This window comes from Ornithodoros turicata, chromosome 6, assembly GCF_037126465.1.
Source record: "Ornithodoros turicata isolate Travis chromosome 6, ASM3712646v1, whole genome shotgun sequence".
NCBI classification, from domain to species: Eukaryota; Metazoa; Arthropoda; class Arachnida; order Ixodida; family Argasidae; genus Ornithodoros; species Ornithodoros turicata.
The window spans coordinates 14,570,324-14,590,553 of record NC_088206.1 but is presented as its reverse complement, the minus strand read 5'-3'; the positions used below and the strand labels follow the sequence as shown (position 1 = coordinate 14,590,553).

The window sequence follows — 20,230 nt, the reverse complement described above, 5'->3', positions numbered from 1 at the left end:
GACGACCGCGAAAGTTCTTACAGTTCATGGCGTCTATCTAAGCGGCACACTTGAATGGTTTCGAAAGTATGAGCTTTTCAAAATCCTTCCAATCTCGTGACACCACCTCATTGGACATCACAGTATAATCGTATCGTGAATGTCCAAATCAATTATTCGCTTTTTTCTCAACCGCATGCTGCGGTGTGCACAAGTGTTGTGTGTTGTCGCACCCAGGATCAGCGGGGGGGGGGGGGGGTTCGTATAGAGCCCCCCCCCTACCTTGGAAGTCTGGCTACGCCACTGCCACCATGTTATTTACATTCGGACACTGTTCAACGGCACAGCGGTTAGGCATTTTGGTGATGTTCGAAGTGAAACGTCGAAGGTTGGTAGTGATAATCCTATACCGCGATTCGCGCCATTCGCGCCAAGTTCAATGCTGCTCAATGAATCCAGAGGTCGCTGCAGAGTGCAGTGCAGTGCAATTCCGAAAAGAATATATTGAACGCATTTTTTACTTGTGCGGCTTGTAACAACATACCAGGTGTGGAATATCTCACACAAGTTTATTTCCAGGTTTATTTCTAAGGGACGCCCCGGTGGCCCGGTCAGCCACATCGTAATCACCACCACGAATACAGAGCAAGAAGCTTCGTATCTCGATCCTAGGACGTATTTTTTTGGTACTGGCTATGTGCCTAAAGGTCAAGTAACATGGACGTTTTAAAAGCCGAGATCGAGCGCAAAAAGCGTCAACTGGAAGGCAAACAACTCATCGTAAGTATGCTAAACTCTACCGTCGAAGCCAAGCGCTTGCACTACAGGGTGTGTGCAGAAAAACATGACCCGCACATAGGCACATAGCTTGTTGCCTACCTAACTAACGAACTTCCGGTGGCGCACGATGGCGCATTTATGCGTGCGAAATCTGTAGAAAAATTGTGGAAGCCATACCCAGCTTAAAAAATAAACGGAACAACGAAAACGTCGGCTTCCGTGCATCAGAATAGGGCAACATGGTGGACAACAGGGTGTATATGAAAGGGCAACGTGGTGCACGTAGGAGAGTTGTGTTCAAGTACCGCTAGGGGAGCTATCGGTGCATAAATCGAAACGATGTCCCACATGGATGCTCATCGGCAGTACCCCTAGCGGTGCCTGCACATAACTCTCATGAGACGGAAATGCACTACAATGCACTGTCATGACCGCCCTATTCTAATGCATGGAAGCCCATGTTTTCGCGCTCTGTTAATTTTTTTACACTGAGTATGGCTTCCAGGATTTTTTTGTAGCTTTCGCACGCATAAATACGCCGTCGTGCGCCACCGGAAGTTCCTGGGCTAAGTAGACAACGAGTTACATGTAAAAATGCGGGTCATGTTTTTCTGCACACACCCTGTATAACGTAGCCTTGTAGCACAGTAAACTCACCCTTCCTATAACAGGGTCCCGAAAAGAAGTATTTTAAACGTGGAGAACTTATAAGGAAGGCGGAGGAAGAGTATTTTGAGAAACTAAGCGCAAAACAAAAACAAGAAGAAGATGAGGAGGTAATTCTGTCGCTTCCACACCTGTTGAAAGTTCGTGACTGAGCATCCTTTCATTTTGTTTCAGAGTGCTGCATCTCTGTCTCTGAGGAATCTAATGAAGAAAAAAGAACACGATGAAATAATCTTGCCACGAAAAGAGGTATACAGTTAAATCAGAAATGTCATAACTTTTTATCCCAACTCGTGTTGAAGTGCGTGTGCCACAAAATTTGTTTCCTTGCTTGAATACTATTTAGGTAATCAAACGATTGAGAGACAGGTCACAACCGATACTGCTGTTCGCTGAAACTGATATGGAAGCATTTCACCGACTGAGGAGACTGGAGATTCTGGAGCCTGAGGTGGATAGAGGACTGCGGAATGACTTTCAGGAAGCCATGGAAAAAGTAGACCAAATCTACCTCGATGAGATTCTGAAGTCGCAGGGGAAGACAGAAGACGGCAAATCCGCAAATGACGTAAAAGTTGAGAGTGAGGGGACCACGATCGAAGATATCACGGTAACCCATTATTTAGACTTGATCTGCATGAGGACAATAAACCACACTTTTAGAACTTTCTCATGTAACATACTTTACTTTACAGCACATAGCAGAGAATCTGGGTCAGAGGAGCAACAAGGGAAAGGATGCAGAAATGATCATGACAGTCCTAAAGGTAATTTAACTAATGTAACTTAAAGATAATGTAACTGCAGGATGGAATCATAGTACAAGACTCTTTAACTTTATAAATCCCTAGGGGGCCCTTCACGTATTCTGTGACCATAATTACAAAAGTAAGTAAGTAATAGTAAAAAAAAAAAAGTGTTCAGATGTCACTACATAGGTTCTACATGAAATTATACTGTTCCTGTTTATGTAGAAGATGCAACTAATTTGCAAAAAGCATGTTTCTGCATGTCTTGCATATTTACATTGTCACATTTATGATTTCTGGCAAAATGTCTGCAGGAAGCAACATTAATTTCTTGCCAGCCACAACCTTTCTATAATAGGGCCTGTCGTTATAAAATGATATAGTGCCATGGCAGTGTAAATGCTTAGATCATCCTTAGGTTGGTATGCAGTACCATCTCATTTGCATAAAAATTCTAAATTGCAGTAAACAAAAATGTGACAATGCAACACAGACTTAACCGCCTTACTAATGACATTTATATGAAGCCGTTCCTCTTTGTGCCTTACAATCTTGCAAAAGAGTTTTTTTCGCCATTAGTCAAGTTGTAGGCCTGCTATGGTGTTTCAATTCTTAGCCTGTTAGTTACAATTACATTTCTGAATGTCTTCATTGAAGCAAGCATAAGGCCTATGCACTTAGCAAACACATAATTTCGCTCACTGCTTTGGAACGTTTCTTAAATGGAGGTCATTTGCAAAAAAGTTACGTTACAATCCGGTATTGATATTGAATAAAATCAGTGTTCTCTGTTTCTAAACAGTTCATCCAGCAGCTGTGGGGCGAAAAACTAAACACGCGTTCTGAAGAAGAGAAAGTGTCCATGCGGGGAAAGCTAGCCTCTGCTACTTACAACCAGACACAGTCCTACTTACGGCCACTATTCAAACGCCTGAAGAAGAACAACGTCCCCGAAGACATTCTCGAGCACTTGGTCCGCATAGTGAAGCACATGCTGAGCAGAGACTACGTCAAGGTCAGTGCTTAAGCTACAGAAGGGGGGACATTAACTCTTACGGATAAACTCCTCCCCAAAGTCTGAAGCCGTCCGTGATTGGCTTGACGGGGGGCATGATGCCTCTGAGTGATGATGATGTGGTCATGTGCTTCAAACTGATATGTTGCAAAAACACAGATGACATAATTGGAGCATATTTTTATGCTTTTAAAGCAAACATGTGAAATATTCAGGTTAAGAAACATGTGAGTTGGCTTTCTCATATTTGGAAACACGGTTGTGGCTACCGACATGGTTGGAGCGACCAGCTTCAATGTGTCGCCCAAGTCGTAGGTGGAGGCCAACTAATGGAGAAAAACAGCTGGGGTCGGATTCACAAAAAGCTCGTGCTACAGAATCTGTCGTAACTCCGTCGTACGGGAAAGATACGATGGAGTGTAGATTCACGAAGGGCGCGCATCGCAAAATCTTACGGTGCAGCTTACGGTGGAATCCTGCGAGAGCTCCCGACCTGTCTTACGAAGAACGTGAAGAAAAAACAATGTACAAGTTTCCGGCGATGCAGAATAAAAAATAACAAAGAAGGTTAAGAGCATCAACTGTTTACTATATACATAAAAAACAAGACTTTCGTGCAGTAGGCTGCACTTCTTCACAACCTGAAGGAGTGCAGCCGACTGCACGAAAGTCTTGTTTTTTATGTATATAGTACAACAGTTGATGCTCTTAACCGTCTTTGTTATTTTTGATTCTGTCTTACGAAGAAAGATGGCGGCGTATTTGGCAGCGGTTGATTTGGAGACGACGAACAAAGACTTCGTAATACGCATCCACGCGTTGCGCTTTGCCACATAACCTTCCAGATAATCCCCGAAGTGTCAGTGACGCACTTTTTTGCTTGATAACCTTCAACGAATGCTTCTGTTTTGTGCTCCCTAAAATCGGGTCTCAGGGATTTTTCAAGCATCCCCTACACCCCGCTAAGACACCCCCAAAAATGTTGTAACACCCCTCCAAACTGTCTGGCAAACTGGCAAGAAAGGCCAAAAAAGCCATAAAAGCTGCAAATATGGCTGCACCCCCCCCCCCCCCCGAGGCGAAAATACTGGGAATATCCTGCTGGGTTGTCGAACACGTTTCGCCTGTGATTGCATGGCATCCATTATGACTACTGCTTGTGGTAACAACTTCTTCTTCTTCTAACTAGCGGGACGACTATATTATTGGTACGGTTGCAGATTTTCGTCATCGTTACCATAGCGAAAACATAGTCTCGCACCCGTTGCGTGTGACAGGAAATGAGCATCTTCCTCTTCCTCGAGAAAAGGCGTACTCTCTCCACTACGATAGCTTTGTGAATCGCGCTTACGACGCCGTCATAAGCGCGTTGCGGGCTGCGACGTCTTAGCGCATCTTAGCGTTACTTACGATCGCGTTTGTGAATCCGACCCCTGACGCTGAAGATATAAGCACACTAGAGCTCTTTCCGGACGTTTTCCAGATGGACCTGGAAAATGGCCGAAATGACCCCAAATGGCTTTGTGTCACGTAGAGTCCGCAGCACGAGGCATTCTCGAGACAACAGGGAGCAAACAGGTTAACCAGTCATCAGGGCGTGGCTCTTTTTTTTTTTTTTTTCTGAGCTTTTGATTACTGGAATACCTAAAAGTGGACTTCTTTTTTTTTTTGAAAAATGTGAATTGCTTTCAATTTTACCAGTGTACGTTTTTCGGATAAATTAAAAAAACCCTGAGCTCTAGCTGTAAGTCTCACAAAACAATAAAACTTGCCCAAGTGTCTGCATATGCACATAAAACATGTTGGAAATCCGAGTAGTCGAAGTATGTGAAAATGTAACAGGAGCAGCGTGTTGTGGTGGATGCCGCAGAAACTGAAACAGCTTCCTCGCCCTATCTACTCCTATGCCCCAGTCTCAGCGTGTTGACGACATTCTCTGTTGGTGGAGACATACATGTACCTCTGTGGCTGTTACACCTGGTGCATCACGAAGGTCCCCCCGGCTCAATAATTCGTAAACAGGTGGCGCCATCGAAGAACTAACTTTCTTTTTGGAAAAGATCTTTGGGACATGGGCCACGAACTGTAGTGAGTGACTCATTTGCATACACCCACTAATTAAGTAAACATCCTAGCTTTTAAATTTTATTTTGCACGCTTTCGGAACCCCACCGTTTTATGTATCAGGGCCTTCGGCGAAAAATATTCAAAGAAAACAAAATGTGGCGACACTTAGTGATTTTTACTTACTTCATCCAATGAGCCAACATTTGCCTTTGGTCCCTTTTGCAGGCCAATGATGCATATCTACAAATGGCCATCGGAAATGCACCATGGCCCATTGGAGTGACCATGGTTGGAATCCACGCCCGAACTGGTCGGGAGAAAATCTTCTCTCAGAATATTGCCCGTATCCTTTGTTGGAAGTCAATGCATTGATTTACTCTGATGTACTTGAATCCGTTATGATTAGAGCCTGAAGTTTTAGAGTTCACCCCGATTCTTCCCCGAGTTTGCACCTCATATCGAAGGTTGCCTCATTAGGGTGAAACCCGATTTTTACCTGGCAAATTGCAGTCACTGAAACATCTGTAGGAATGCATACTAACTTGTTTGGCAGCAAATGCAGTTACATCACCATTTGTACCAAACCAGTACAGTTAGTTTAAGTAACTGAGCCGATGTCACTCTGAACTTAGCGTACTGGAAGTTTTTTTCACACGAATTTGCATGAATTTAGAGCACACGTTCATTTACCTCATTTTTACCCAAAAAAATTTAGAAAAAAAACACTTCCCGAAAACTTCAGGCTCTAATTATGATGTACTTAGAGCCTGAAGTTTTGGGGTTTAACCCAATTCTTCCCCGAACTTGCACCCCAAATTGAAGTTTGCCTCTTTAGGGTGAAACCCGATTTTTACCTGGCAAATTGCCCTCACTGAGACGTCCGTAGGAATGCACACTAACTTGTTTGGCAGCAAATGCAGTTACATCACCATTTCTACGGAACTAATTCAGTTAGTTTGAGTAACTGAGCCCGATTTGTCCCAGAATTTAGTGTACTCGAAGTTTTTCCACCCGAATTTGCATGAATTTAGAGCCCATGTTTATTTACCCAATTTTTACTCCCAGAAATTAGAAAAAAATATTTCTCGAAAACTTCAGGCTCTAGATTTACTGTAGGGGACACGGCTGTCTAAATCATAGTACTCCGTGGTTTACCTCATCTCAAATCTCCAGGTGTTGCAAGACTATTTCTTTCGAGTAATAGACACGTGCAGCACATGGTCCACCTTCACACACAGTATTGGTACAACACTTTCGAGCACAACAGTGCTAACATGGCAGCATAACACACAGGCGATTTTAGCTAACTTACCTAACTTAAGCTAACTTAACTAACTAAAGCTTGGTTTGGGAAGCTTTTCAAAGCATCAAAGCTTTTTCAAATGAATGTTTCAAAAAGACCTATAACATGGTGTTTATTGAATCTGTAGTGTCAGTACCTTAGCCACCCTAAACCTGTCCTTGTGTTATGCTGCCTTTTGTCACCAAGCCATTCTCAAGGCCGGGAATGCCCTGGAATTTTCCGCGGTCCTTAAAAACTCTCAATTTTGCATCTTATCCTTATTCTCGTGGAGCTTCGGTGCAAATTCCGCTTATCCTGAGCCAGAGCTGTGGTAACGAAACGACAGGAGTTAGCACTAACTGCGATAGAGCACTAACTGCGATAGCAATCGGTAGTGGGAGCCAGAAGCACAAGAAGTGGACGGCGCCCATCGTTACATTCATTAGCCTACCTTTCTGTCCTATCACCATTAACATGGAAATCCTCAGTTTTGTTTCTGAATGGGCCACTATTGCACAGTCTCTATGTATTCCGTCCCTATTCATTCAGCGTTTTAAACAGTTAAACAGCGTTTTACATCTTGGGCACAATGACGGCAGAGCCTTAAAAAGTCCTTGAAAGGCCCTCGAATTTTTGTTCCCAAAAATTAAGCGGCAACCATGAGTGTGAGCCACGTGAACAGTCGGAAATACATACATTCAATGAAAAATAATTTTGTTCTCTGTGACTACTGTACTCAGATGTTCTCAATGACGAAACTCAACGCAAGTTCATTCAGGTGTGTACCTTTGGCTGCACTTCATGTTTCATATTGTTAAACATTGTTTCCACCAATCTTAGGTCACAATTAAGTTACAAGTAACTTGTAAGTGTAACTACTAGTTACAGTTAACCGTAAAACGTAACCAAGTTACTCAGGTAATATTTACTGTGTGTCAGTTCCATAATGTAATTCTGTTGGGGCTTGAAACTCCCAGCCGTTTTTCCAAAACTAGGAATTGCACGCATCTTGTCATCTCATAACGCAGCCAGGGAGGCCTCAGGCTGCGTTCACACGCGCCAACTTTTCCCACCCACTATGGTTGCTTTGGAGTTCAGCCGAGTTGGCCGACACCACGGACTACGACGAACTCGAGTTGCTCCGTATAGGTGGCCGACCAGATAACTTGCGAGAGTTGGCGTGAAGCGACTTCGTTCATGCCGTACTACCTGGCATGGGTTCCAACCCTAAAGGGTACCTGAGAAATCTTTTTCTTTCTTTTTGCAAACGCCACGTAAACATATCATTAGGCATTCTTTGGAGATACTGGTGATTTCTGGTGAAATAATCTGACTTAAATAATAGGAGTAAGAAAAAAAAAAAAAGGCACCAGCAGTTGGATTTGAACCCACACGCTCCGACTGCCGCAAGGTTGTTCGTGGGTGGAGATACAGAGTTGGTACGTGTAAATGCAGAGACGGCACACAGTCTTGAAGTTGGTCATAAGACGTTGGTTCGAGTCGGTGCAGAAAGTTGGCCCGTGTGAATGCAGCCTAAACTCTCACTGTGCTGTTGGTGTCCATGGGGAAATCCTCTGTTCATAGCACAGAAGAACTAGTGCTAGAAGTGCTTCAACTAATTTTTTTTAGAGCTGCATTTATTCCGCTTTTTTTCTTCTTAAAATGTAAGTGTAAAGTAACTATGCTACTTTAGCGTTGTAACTGCAGCTATAAAAAGGTACATTTAAAGAAGAGTAACTGGAACTCGGTTACTGTTTGTGCCATGGTTGGTTACCAAAAATATTGTTTCCGGTTCCGGTAACTGAAAAGCTCGGTTTTCGTTTCTGTTTCCGAGGTAATTTCGGTACTGGTTTCTGTTTCTCATCCAGAACTCTTACTGTCTGATTTTGGCTTTTTCGTGTCAGATATTCTGTTTACATAATAGATGCAAAAGGACAGCTACGCCAAACACAAACACTAAAGACTTTAATGCAAAGTTCGTCACGAATCTTACTCGCCGCAAGTAGATGCCTGTCTATGTCGCAGAAATACATTACTTTAAGTTCCAAAAGTCTCCGCTCGTGCGCAAAAATAACACATCATTCAAAACTTTCGCGTCTATGTTGCTACGCAGTGGGCTCAACATGAAAGAAAGTCCCCAAAATAAACGAATGAATGAATGAATGATGACTGGAAGAATAGTGCGGATATATATAATTTTCATATTAATGCTGCGAAAACACTGAGGGAAACGTCCTGCGAATTTGGTTTCCGTTCGGGTTTCTGGTAGTCGAAAGTAAAACATTTTCGTTTCCTGTTGAATTTCAGTAATTACCATTTCTCATTTCCAGTAGCCAACCCTGGTTTGTGCATGCGAACTGTATCTTAGTTACTTTTAGTAACTTACCCATAACTGGTTTCCATTGCAGGCAATCAAGCGGCTCATGACACAGTGCCAGCGGATCTTCCCAACGGACCCTTCAAGATCGGTCGAGTACAATGCGTAGGCGAAAGACCACGCATTTTTAAACATTGTAGATAACCATTGCCATAAATGTTCACTCCGCACGGAAGTGCGGCCACGAGCAAAGATTTTCTCAGTGACCGAGAAGAAGCCCGACTTGGCACAAATTTATTTCGTATAGCCTGTGCAAAAAAATAAATTAAGTATAATGAGTGGAGTGAAATAATGTACAGAAGGGAGGAAAGAATATAGTCTAGAACTTCTCTGTCGTTCATGTCTTTCCCTCAACGACGTTCTCAAAGTGGTCTAGCAACTTTTTGATGTTTTTCCTGAAAGCTGGGTTGAGGGAAAAATAACATATTACTTTGTGTGAAAGAAAAAGGAAAAAGAAAAAAGGATACACTTCATTTGCGATGCTGTAAAGCGGTCGCATGGACTTGCTCAGTTCTTCGTACTTCACCATAAGTTGATACATCGACTGAGGGGAAAAAGAACATTTCCGTGAGGTGATCCACACACTTAATGGGGCACTAACGTAAAAAAAGCCGTAAAAGCTGTTGTTACCTTGACAACACCACAAAAGGAACACGATTCATCCATTACGTCCTACATGATTTACACTTTCCCTCTACTCCTCGGGAGGGCTTTAATTGGTCTCCTCATACGGTTTGTCCAATCGTCGTAGGATATCATATGAGAAAGCCAACCCGAGGCATTTCTGCATTGTCACGCTTCTTGAGAAGGAGAATGAGAGGGAAAGCAACGAGTTGCAGCTTCTTTTGCTCACAAATTGCAGACGACGCAATGGATGCATCCCGTTTCTCTTGCGTTGGTGTCCTCGTATCGGTATCTTTCATTCCGCAACGATACATTTTTGCATTGAAAATTGTGCGATTGTTTTACCTTTATATTTGCATCCACAGAGTCGCATGTCTTGCACATGCTGCTTTCGTACAGTTTCACGCAGTCGATGGTCAACGACGAGATCTGCAAGTATTGCCACGGCAGAACCTTGATTTAGCAGCTCGTGTGCCACGGAACAAAATACACGAAAAGTTGGACATTTGGTTTTCAGCTGCCTTTTCTGTCATTTACAATTCTCATTTTCTGGTACATTGTGTTAGGATTGTGTCAATGATTATATTTAGACCCTGAAGTTTTCCGGTTTTATATTTTTCCAAATTTGGGGGGTAGAAATCGGGTCAATAAATTCATGTCGAAACTTCATGCAAATTCGGGCTGAAAAATTATCATCAAACCGAGTTCGGGGAGAAATCGGGCATTATTGTAGAATAAACATTCACTGTACCGTTTATCCAGAGGGCCAGAAGTAAGGGGCAGTCGCATATTTTGTGAGAAACTAGTATGTCGATGCCTTGAGGTACTACCTAGCCTCAAGGTGCAGTTTTGCAGGTAGAAATCGGGTTTAACCCTAAATAGGTGAACCTCAATTCGGGGTGCAAATTCTGGGAAAAATCGGGTTTAACCCTAAAACATCAGGGTCTAATTATATTTAGAGCCGGATGTTTTCGGGTTTTATTGTGTTCAGAATTCGGGGGGTAAAAATCGGGTGTTATCTTGTGAGCAGGAAAACATGGTGGAATCGGGTGAAATTTCTTTATTTGCATGTTTTTCGGGTGAAATAAACGTCATTGTTCTCACTTATGTAGAAACTCAGCAGCACTTACATGGCAAGACCTTCAAGCCATCAAAAACGTGGAAGGTAGTCCATTAATATTTGTTATTCACAAATAGGATCATCTGTGCTTTGAAACGTTCATCGTCCATCGAGCTTCTCTGTGGACGCTGCATGTATCTCATCTTGCTGAAACTTCTTTCGACATCGCAACTACCAAGTGGGAGGCACATCAGTGACAATGCTGCAGGGGCCAGAGTTGGGTATCTGACTGATGTGGACTTCCAATAGTCAAGCAGCGCAAAGTCCTCATTTGTAGGGGCATCCTCTTGAACATATTCACAAAATTCCTCTTTCAGCTGATCACTGCATTCCGTAACAAGAGAGAAAAGCTCTTTGTAGTAATCAAACTCGTGTGACTTGAAATCTGTGGATGACTTATCCAGTACAGCAGCTTTTTCCCAGATCACCATTTGTGAAGGCATGTCTGTAGTGCCAGACAGGTTCCTATTAACAGTATCTCTCCACTTGTTTAGTATCTGATCACAGAAGGTGTGACAAGTTGCTTTCACAGTAATCTTGACATCTTTTGGCAGCATTGCCAGGAGCATTAGAGCCTTGCTGCTGGTCCCAACATTTGTCTTAATGCTGGATAGCACTTCATGAAGCTTTACATTGACTAAGTTATGGTAATGTGGAAGCAGGAGCTGTCCACTCTCAAGTTTCTGTTGAACGTCTGTGACTGGATGCAGAACTTCGAGGATGAGCACGCCTGTTGCATAAAGCTCTTGTTTCTTTCCACACAGCAGGCTCTTCAGTTTGTCTACTTTGGCATTGCCCCCAGTGTGTGTCTCAACTAGCTCAGTCAGACAGTCCCACATTTCAAGTGTGACTTCGAGACACCTGTAAAAGCTGTACCACCTTTGGGGCACAACTGCTGGTGGCTTCTTTATGTCTGACAGCGCGACGCCATTGTTAGAGCACAGTTCCTGATATTCCTGGTACAGTCTGTTGCTGTGTTTAAAAAGTGCACCAAACTTCAAAACAACCTGCTGAAGGCGCGCAATACATTCTGACGCAATTGCGCTTCCGATCGCCACGTGAATCAAATGAGGCACGTCCTTTACATGAACGATGTGTAGAGATTCTCCCTCGTTTATGTCCTTCACCATTCTTTGCATGTATTGGGCGGAATCGCTTGCAATCGCTACAACGTCACTCCAGTCTTTACCAAGCGATGTCAAAGCGTGGCGAAGTACGCCGGCCACAGTGAACGCATTGCACTGCTTCACGCGCGAAACCTCTACGAGGTAGACAACCTTTTGTTCTCTCTGTAAACTGTAGAGACACACAAGGGTGTTCACGGTAGGATACCCTAGGATGTCCGGCGACTCGTCGACAATGAAGCTCACTTTCGCGTCTTTTACGTCGTCGCGTATCGTCTCCATGTGCTTGTCGAAAACTTCAATGAGTTGCTTACGACGCAGCTGGTGCCCTCCGGGCATGGTTTTGGCAGCAGGGCAGTGTTTGCGTACAAATTCCCCAAGCGGACCATCGGCCTGCTCGAGGCTTATTCCACTCTTGGCCAGTGCGCTCACGAACTCATGAACGACACCTTCGGCATTCTTTTCTCTTTCTCGTTGACGGTAGCAAACTTCAAGCATAGTCTGCGCACCTTTTGCCTTTTTCTTCAGACTGTCATGCCTTGCCGATGCGAGGTGTTCCCTTATACGATCGTAGGGTTTCTTCGCCGGATCCGACGGTAGCACCAAGTTACAGAAACGGCACGCGAGCACGTTTTCGTAGTCTCCCTTCTTCACGATTTCCAGATCGTTGTACTCGTTGACCCAGTCTTCAAGTCTCTTCCTTTTCCGACCCGCCATGATGTCCAAAGACGATTGTCACGACGTTAATCCGTAAATGCCAGCACAGTTTATCAGGCGAAACTACTAACTACGAAGAATCGGCAGTCGTCGAAAGCGAAAAAGTTGCGAGTTGCGATTCCTCCGTCACGGAGTGGACGACGCGCATGCGTGAGTACGCAGATTCGCGCATGCGCGAATAGCTTTTTTCTTTTTTTTTTATTGCGCAGAAAAGCGAACTTTCGGGACGGGAGCTACGGCGAGCTTCGTAACGACCGGTAGAAATCGGGTTCAACCCGATTCTTTTGCGGGTCGTTCGGGGGGTAAATTCGGGTCAAATCGGGTTTAACCCGAAAACGTCCGGCTCTAATTATATTCAACCCTCACTTGATGAACGTCGCCCTCTTGGGACAAGAAAACCTCCCCTTCCTTAATGCAAACATTTATGCACAATATTTATGCAGATTTATGATATTCATGCCAAATTTATGCACAATATTCCTACAAGGGCTAAATACACAACACTCGGCATTGTGTTGCGCACTGCGCAGTGTGGACCAATACCAACTACCCCACCTGGCTACACTGGTACACGTCCCTCGCAAATTCTCTGCAGTAGCCAAAAAGCACATATTACAGAAACGCTGCAAGAGCTCACTCCATGTAAGCTTGAACCGAGGCTTTCCAGAAGTGTATCCACAGACGCAGCCACAGCCCTTGCCTGCGATTCCAAGTCGGCTAAAACCCCAGGATCAACCAAGCCAAACGGACTCGGTTGCAATGCTTGCCTGTACAGGCTCGGTGTAGAAGAACGTGATCCTGGGAAGGAACCCACTTCTGGAAATTCACAAATACATGAGTAACCAGGATCTGCATGATCCGATCATGTCGCACATATAAATCACCTGATTTCTTTGCCACGGGGCTGCTGAGTTTGATTTTTTCATGCAAGTCTTCCGCAACGAAGTTGACCATCTCCCCGTCGTATGTAACTGTGCCCTGTAGCTCGGACAACCCGCTTGCCCCGCTTCCACGTCGCTTTTGAAGTCCTTGGCTGTCTAAAACATCGTCTGCGCTTAACAAGGAGGACCCAGGGCTCGTAGCCTGACTGTCAGACGTCTGTTGTCCCTTATGCCGCGTTGGCTCAGCTTTAGTATTGTCCTTCAGGGACAGCGTGTGCGGTCTTCGCTGCTCTTGCAGTCCTTCATCGCGGTTCAGCTGTTCTACTAGTTCAGTTAATCCTTGCGTTGCGTCTTGAACCTCGGCCAGGTCTACCATTTCACCAGGCAAGAGATCCGCATCGTCGTCGTCTTGATCGAAACAAATTTCGCTGTAAGAGGCCGTCATTGCTGACGGAAAGTCGTCGTCGTCATCGTCGTCGTCTTCTGCAAGATCGGGGGGCGGAAGGGGTGACTCACTGAAGTCATCGGCGTTAGAGTCACTAGATCGTCTTTGCTGTGAAGCACCTTCGAACGAGCTGATACAATTATCAAGATTGGACCTGCAAGCGTGGTTATCTTCTACGCTCATTCTGCTGCTAGCGTTGTTCTGAGGTCTGTAACAGAAACTAAAGTAGATTTTGTGCAAATGAATGAATGCCCAATTTTGTAGAACCCCTTACTGCCACAGAAATTACTGGCACATCAGATTCTACACAGCACTTATTTACGCAGCAATACGTTTCACTCGTTTCTCTGCACTGACGTCTGTGACGCAGATTTTTCAAGTAATTTCTTCGAACTTTCTTCTCACAACTATCTGGCAACAACTTCGTGTTGTGTTGTCTCCTCCGTGGCTGTCTGGCAGGCAACACAACGCACAATCACAGAGCACGTGATGTAAACATACAGATACAGTCGCACCCTTGCGGCGATTTATGTAGCATTTTCTATTTTCTTGTGCATTTGCGCTTGAATTTGTGATAAATAGCAACACACAAAAACAAGGACCCGTAAAACTGCCCTTCAGTCGCAAATTTATTGGTCTGGTGTTGCTGACTGCAACATCTATCTAGCCAACCAAAGCCAACCCAGCCAACGTTGATCTAGCAGAAGCCAGAACACAGAAGCAGCAGAAGGCTTGGACTGCTGCTGTAGTTCGTGTTCTTTGCCCTGAATTTGTTTTAGGCGCCCCGAGCTTTCGTAGCTCGGCTTAACTATTAACTATGCAAGACATATTGATAAATGTTGGTGATCAGTCAGACAAAAGTTCCATCATGGATGATTTTTGCTACAATAACAACGTTTCGAAGGCTCATGTCTACGTGAGGTTGGGTGAGTACATAATCTGCAAACTTTCCTCTTCGTCGGGATACTCACCCAGCTTTTCTGGTACAAGTAATGGATCCTTGTAATTGCAGGGTTTCTTAGGAAGGTCTATGGCATACTCAGCGTCCAGCTTCTTGTGACAGCGGTTTGTGCATCAATTGCGATGTTCACGCCCGTGGTGAAGTTTTATATCAACGAGAAGTGAGTACGCTGTACAAGTGCGGTTGTATTGCACGTATTTTCATTCTAATTTTTCGTCGATCCGTGATGTCATTTTTGCAGCCCGTGGATGGTCACCGTAGCATTTCTCGCGTCAATAATCCTCCTAATCGGTCTGATGATAAAAAGAAGACAAACTCCAATCAACTACGTTCTCCTCGGCGGATTTGTAAGTATAATTCTAAGATAAGTCGTTGACTCGGTTTTTAACGCTATACGGATTTCACTTAGTTCCCACTCTACACGAAACCAGCAGAACATGTTGCATGACCTCCATCATTAGCATCACATGAGTTCGTTTAACCAACCGCTGTGCTCAGAATGCCATTTCTCGACAGCTGTTGTGAACTGACAGTAAACACTGTTAGATGTACCTCTCACACCTGAAATGAGAGCCCATCAACCTGGAAAACCGGAAATTGTTCTGGATTGTTTATGCAGCTGGAAAAGTCAGGGAAGTCGCTAAAAAGCAACCGAAGTCAGGGAAAATTGCGGGCAAGTGCCATGATGATATGCAGCGAATCGTGATCGTTGAGCGACCCTGTCGCAGCAATGTTGCAGCAAGTAACACTTCGCCAGTAATGCAAGTTCAGAGGCAGAAAAGTAGTGCAGCCTCACTATTAAGTAACCTTTAACAAAAAAGGAAAGAAAGAAAAGACAAGGGTCATATATTACACGCACAGTACGAGATCTCCCTGCTGCAGGAGAAAAAAATTATTCTCTTAAACGTTAAGGACGAACACATATTCATATTCTGTTTGTTTGATTTTAATCAGTGATCTGTATCGAAACGTAGTAGCAGACACCAAGCTCCCTTTTGTTTTCGTCGGGGAAGTCGCTCGAAATAGTCAGTAAAAACCTGGAAAAGTCAGGAATTCAAAGGCTACAATTTTGTAGACACCATGAGAGTCTATTTCCTGTCACCGCACAAGGCTTGTGATCTTTGCATGTTACAGTAGAAAGTCACTAAAAGTCGCATCTTCATATTCACATACCGGTATTCAATACATCATCGACTTCATTCAAATGTGTGTGTATCCAGCTGACAGCATTAACATGTTTGCATTAGGCATGCAATGTCTGATGCTGCAACCACTGGCTGTGTTGTCTTATTCAACCCAGATAACCATAGGGCTGGGCAATGATGTATGATACTCGTCCATCACACACTTTTTGTTTCCTTTCACAGGAATTTATAAAGAAAATGTGGGCCCTTTTCTCTAGATGTACCTTGTATAGTTACTTTACAGTTGGTTATAGTTGGTTGGTTGGTTACAGTTAGTTGGTTTATAGTTGGTAACTTTACATACATGTTATATTCGTTTAAAATTTCTCTGTATCTATTACAGACATTGGCACAGGCGTACACCGTTGGTGTTGTTGGTAAGGCAGAGACTCAGTATTACGTTATATTGCCGCACTTTCTTGTTGAAGTAACTCACGCTTTCCTGTTTTGAATTTTTTCCCCTCTTTCTAGTGACATTCTATGATCAGCTGGCAGTGCTCCAGGCTTTTATCATCACCCTTGGAGTCACCGTGGGGCTCACCGTCTACACGTTTCAGAGCAAGCGTGACTTCTCCACGTGGGGCGCAGGGTAAGAACTTTCAAATTTTCACATTACAGTCCTTTCTTCTCATTTTTACGTTATGACACCCTTCGAGAAGCCCTTTCTATAGCTCTGCTACTGCGCCCCCCTTGTCAATTGTGTAGGATTAGGGTTCTTCGTTTTTGGGTTAAACCCGATTTTTCACGATAGTTTCCCCCCGAACAAATTATTTTCAAGAATTCGGGTAAAACCCGATATCTACCCGAAATCCTCGCGGTCCTTCAACGTGTCGTTCTCTGTAAACCGTCGGAAAATTGAAGCAAAGAGAGATATTTGTGACAACCTATTTGTCCTCCGTTTATGATCCCCTCCTGCAGGGGCCAAAGATGAGCTTTTGTGCAGCTCGGGCAAGTGTTTGAATACCGCTGTCCGTTCCTGCCCCAGTTCCGAGCGGAAATGTAAAAATTCTTGTTTCTCGTCCCAGTGTCACAGCAGTGGCTTGATTTATATGCCTTTCGTTCCACCCGAAAATTCCCCGGTGACATATCGAACAGAGATCATAGAGCCCGATTTCTCCCCGAATTCTCGTGCGTAAATAGCACCCGATTTTTCCCTCCCGAATTTGAAAAATCATAAAACCTGAAAACAAAGAACCCTATGTATGATTTGGATGGACGCAATAAACAACAACAATGACGAAGTGCTCATGGACGAAGTGAAGGGCTTGGGCAGTGAAGGCAGTTTTTGCGTTGTCAAGGTCACCCAGGATTAACAATGCATGCAGTGCTGGACAAAAGTTTCCGTGACACAGGATCACTGTCATTCTTAGAGGTTTTGCACGGGTGCAGTAATATCCGTGGGTCCTCGTTTGTGGACAGAAAAATAATGGTTCAAAATCTGCACAGGTGAGACGCGGATGAAACAGTGCTCCTCTGCGGTGCCCGCGGATACCCACATTCTGCCCGGAATAAGCATTAGCGTCTCCGCTGACGTCCCCCAAAAAGGAGCCATAATTGAGGGCATGCGGTGAATTCAAAGTAGTGTCGGTGTGTGCCATCGCTTGCATTGCTGTGCCTTCAGCTGTTGGAGTACTGCCGATGACATAACATTTCTGACAAAGTTTATATGAGTGATATTAAACGGTAGGAACAACTTATTTATTTACACATGGTAAACAAGACTTTCGTGCACGAGACTGCACTTCTTCAGGTTACCTATATGCTGAAAAAGTAAAGTAAAGTAAAGTTTAAAGTCTAAAGTAAAAAGTAAAGTTTATATGCTGAAAAGCAAAAACGTTTGTGACATGACATTTTCGTCGTGGAGATTTTTGCAAATGCAAAAATCGCGGATGTGCGGATCTACTCAATATCTGTGGATACACCTATTTCAACCAGAGCGGTTGTGGATGTGGTCACAGACCTTAGATGCAGATAATGTTAATTTTATCCACACCCACCTCCAGTAACTTTCTCCTTCAGTGGCACCCTGCCGACGGATGAAAGCGGGCACATGCTCCTGTTCAGGGGAGTGGTCCTGCTAAAGCGCCGGGCATAAATGTAAAAGGGGTTGGTGTCTCCGTCGGTGAGGCAATGCGGGACGTGTTGCTTGCTTACGAGAACCAATGGGAACGGCCATAGTTCTCACTCCTCCAGTTGTCACACTGTTGTGTGCTCAGGAGCTTGTAACCTGCCGACCGCGACACGTACGCAAATAATTACCTAATTATTTGCTGAAGTACTAGTTAGATGTTTTAAAAACACTCTCGCGCGCATTAAAAGTGTGAGCATGACACAATGAACCACAGTTGTCAAAATGTCGCACCCTTTTAATGATGAAACTTTTTAATGGGACGAAAGTAATGCGGGAACTTCAATTGATGCCAAATTCCACCGACTTTTGTCCTCCACCGTACATGACATGCTTACGTGCAAAGCCTCATAATTTGGGGAAGTACAGGAAGGGACATTTTATTTATTTATTTATTTTTCATTGGAAAAGAAACTGACAATTGTTGACAGGTACACCTTTCTCACTGTTATGTGTCTGAAGACTCTTGACCAATTTTAGAACCCCCTTTTTTTTCCATATCCACAGCCTGTTTGCCTTCCTCTGGGTGCTGGTGCTTGGTGGATTCCTTCGCATGTTCATCCCGAGCACACATTTGGAACTCGTGCTGTCCATGGGCGGTGCAGCACTCTTCTCGTTCTTCATCATCTTCGACACACACATGATCATGCACCGTGTGTCACCCGAGGAGTACATCATGGCCACCATTGAGCTGTACATGGACATCATCAACCTGTTCCTCCATATCCTGCGCATTGTAGGAGAAGCAAGGAGACACTAAGCGGTTGCACAGTTCAAACCAAATCTGTGTTGTATACACACAGATAAAGCGTGAAAATAAACGAAAAAAATTGTGATTTTTTTGTTGGGGATTAATACACTTTCCCTTCCATTTGCATCTTACCTCAGAGTTTTGTCTACAGTGTTACATTTTTTTGTCTACAGATCGCACATCTATATGACATATGAATATAGAAAAGGCCTAATATATTTGCAAAAATATGCTTTATTGAAGAATGTTTTGATTAATACTATGATTTATGTTGCTTTGTAGATGAAATGGGCAATAAAATCGTTTCCACGTGTGTGAGCTTCATGTCCAGCTCTCATTTTGCAAGCACTTCGTGCAATCTCTTTAGCAACATCTACAAAGGGCAACATCTACATCAACTCCAGTTAAAAGATTGCAAGGCACATTATTTATTCCACTCATCTGACACCAATAATAAATTTTTCTTGGAGTGTGTATGCATAAAAGTTCCGTAAGTGCGCCTGCATCGCGTCTCATTTTGACATGCACGCTGTGACATTTTAAAAGCAACGATGAAACATGGAAGTCACTGAAAAGGTTAGCAGGCTGTGTAGGACTCGAACCCATATCTTCTGGATTACCGGTTCGGGGCTGTACGAATTGAGCTAAGCTGACACACCTCCCCAGCGACTTCCAAGGGCACGTCATCTGTCGTACTTCTAGAGCAGAGCTGTCCTGAGGCCAAATTCCGTCTGCACAATTATACAGCAAAATAACTTTGCTGTATAATTTACATATGTGCTATAGCCACTTGTCGTGCCTTTATAGCGCACATATGACTGCTTTCTTTGTTGTGTTGCATGAATGTTGTGCTCTGCAAAAGTTTCACAGAAAAATGCTGATTGAAAGAAGGGAATGGCAAAAAGTAATAGTCCTCTGAGACCCCTGCCACCTGCCCAGAGATTTCTTCCACTCCCTCCACCAAAAAAGAAGGAAGAAAAAAAAAACATTCACAAAAAGGCCGGATACGGGAGTAACTGCCCCCCCCCCCTCCCGGATGGGATTCCTGCGCAAATCCTATATATATATAACTTATATCTTCTTACATCTACTACTATATACTTATCTAGAACTTATATCTATATATAAAAGGGCAAGGGTGCAGGCCAGCTGGTACATCGTGAAAAAATGGAACCCGAGAAAGGGACAGAGAGGGAGAACGTGTCGTGTCGTCCCTCCTCTGTCCCTTTCTCGGGTTCCATTTTTTCAGCCAATCCTGACGTCCGCCCCCCCCCCCCCCCCCCCCCCCCCCCCCCCAGCATCTTATGATTTCTATGCCCCCTAGGGCGGCTACCCCTCTAGACTTCGACCCCTTCCCCTCGAAACCTGCATCCCGTGCAC

At 44.1% G+C, this 20,230-nt stretch overlaps 3 protein-coding genes across 3 annotated transcripts; 2 read left to right on the top strand and 1 right to left on the bottom strand.

Moving 5' to 3' along the window:
- The first annotated feature begins 588 nt into the window (after positions 1-588).
- LOC135399206 (pre-mRNA-splicing factor 18-like) lies at positions 589-9,244 on the top strand. Its single transcript, XM_064630985.1, has 9 exons — positions 589-759; positions 1,431-1,535; positions 1,600-1,674; positions 1,772-2,035; positions 2,121-2,192; positions 2,977-3,189; positions 5,482-5,599; positions 7,279-7,316; positions 8,947-9,244. The coding sequence occupies exons 1-9, from the start codon at positions 697-699 to the stop codon at positions 9,022-9,024; spliced, it is 1,026 nt and encodes a 341-aa protein (XP_064487055.1). The 5' UTR covers positions 589-696; the 3' UTR covers positions 9,025-9,244.
- On the bottom strand, positions 9,119-14,312 carry LOC135399207 (BLOC-1-related complex subunit 6-like). Its single transcript, XM_064630987.1, has 5 exons — positions 13,385-14,312; positions 13,138-13,316; positions 9,885-9,968; positions 9,383-9,459; positions 9,119-9,310 (listed from the first exon to the last, which is right to left on the bottom strand). Exons 1-5 carry the CDS (start codon positions 14,007-14,009, stop codon positions 9,253-9,255), a joined length of 1,023 nt encoding a protein of 340 aa, XP_064487057.1. The 5' UTR covers positions 14,010-14,312; the 3' UTR covers positions 9,119-9,252.
- Positions 14,313-14,521: 209 nt separating this feature from the next.
- LOC135399208 (protein lifeguard 4-like) lies at positions 14,522-19,168 on the top strand. Its single transcript, XM_064630988.1, has 6 exons — positions 14,522-14,752; positions 14,839-14,947; positions 15,029-15,134; positions 16,315-16,348; positions 16,443-16,560; positions 18,607-19,168. The coding sequence occupies exons 1-6, from the start codon at positions 14,644-14,646 to the stop codon at positions 18,857-18,859; spliced, it is 729 nt and encodes a 242-aa protein (XP_064487058.1). The 5' UTR covers positions 14,522-14,643; the 3' UTR covers positions 18,860-19,168.
- Positions 19,169-20,230: the final 1,062 nt, after the last annotated feature.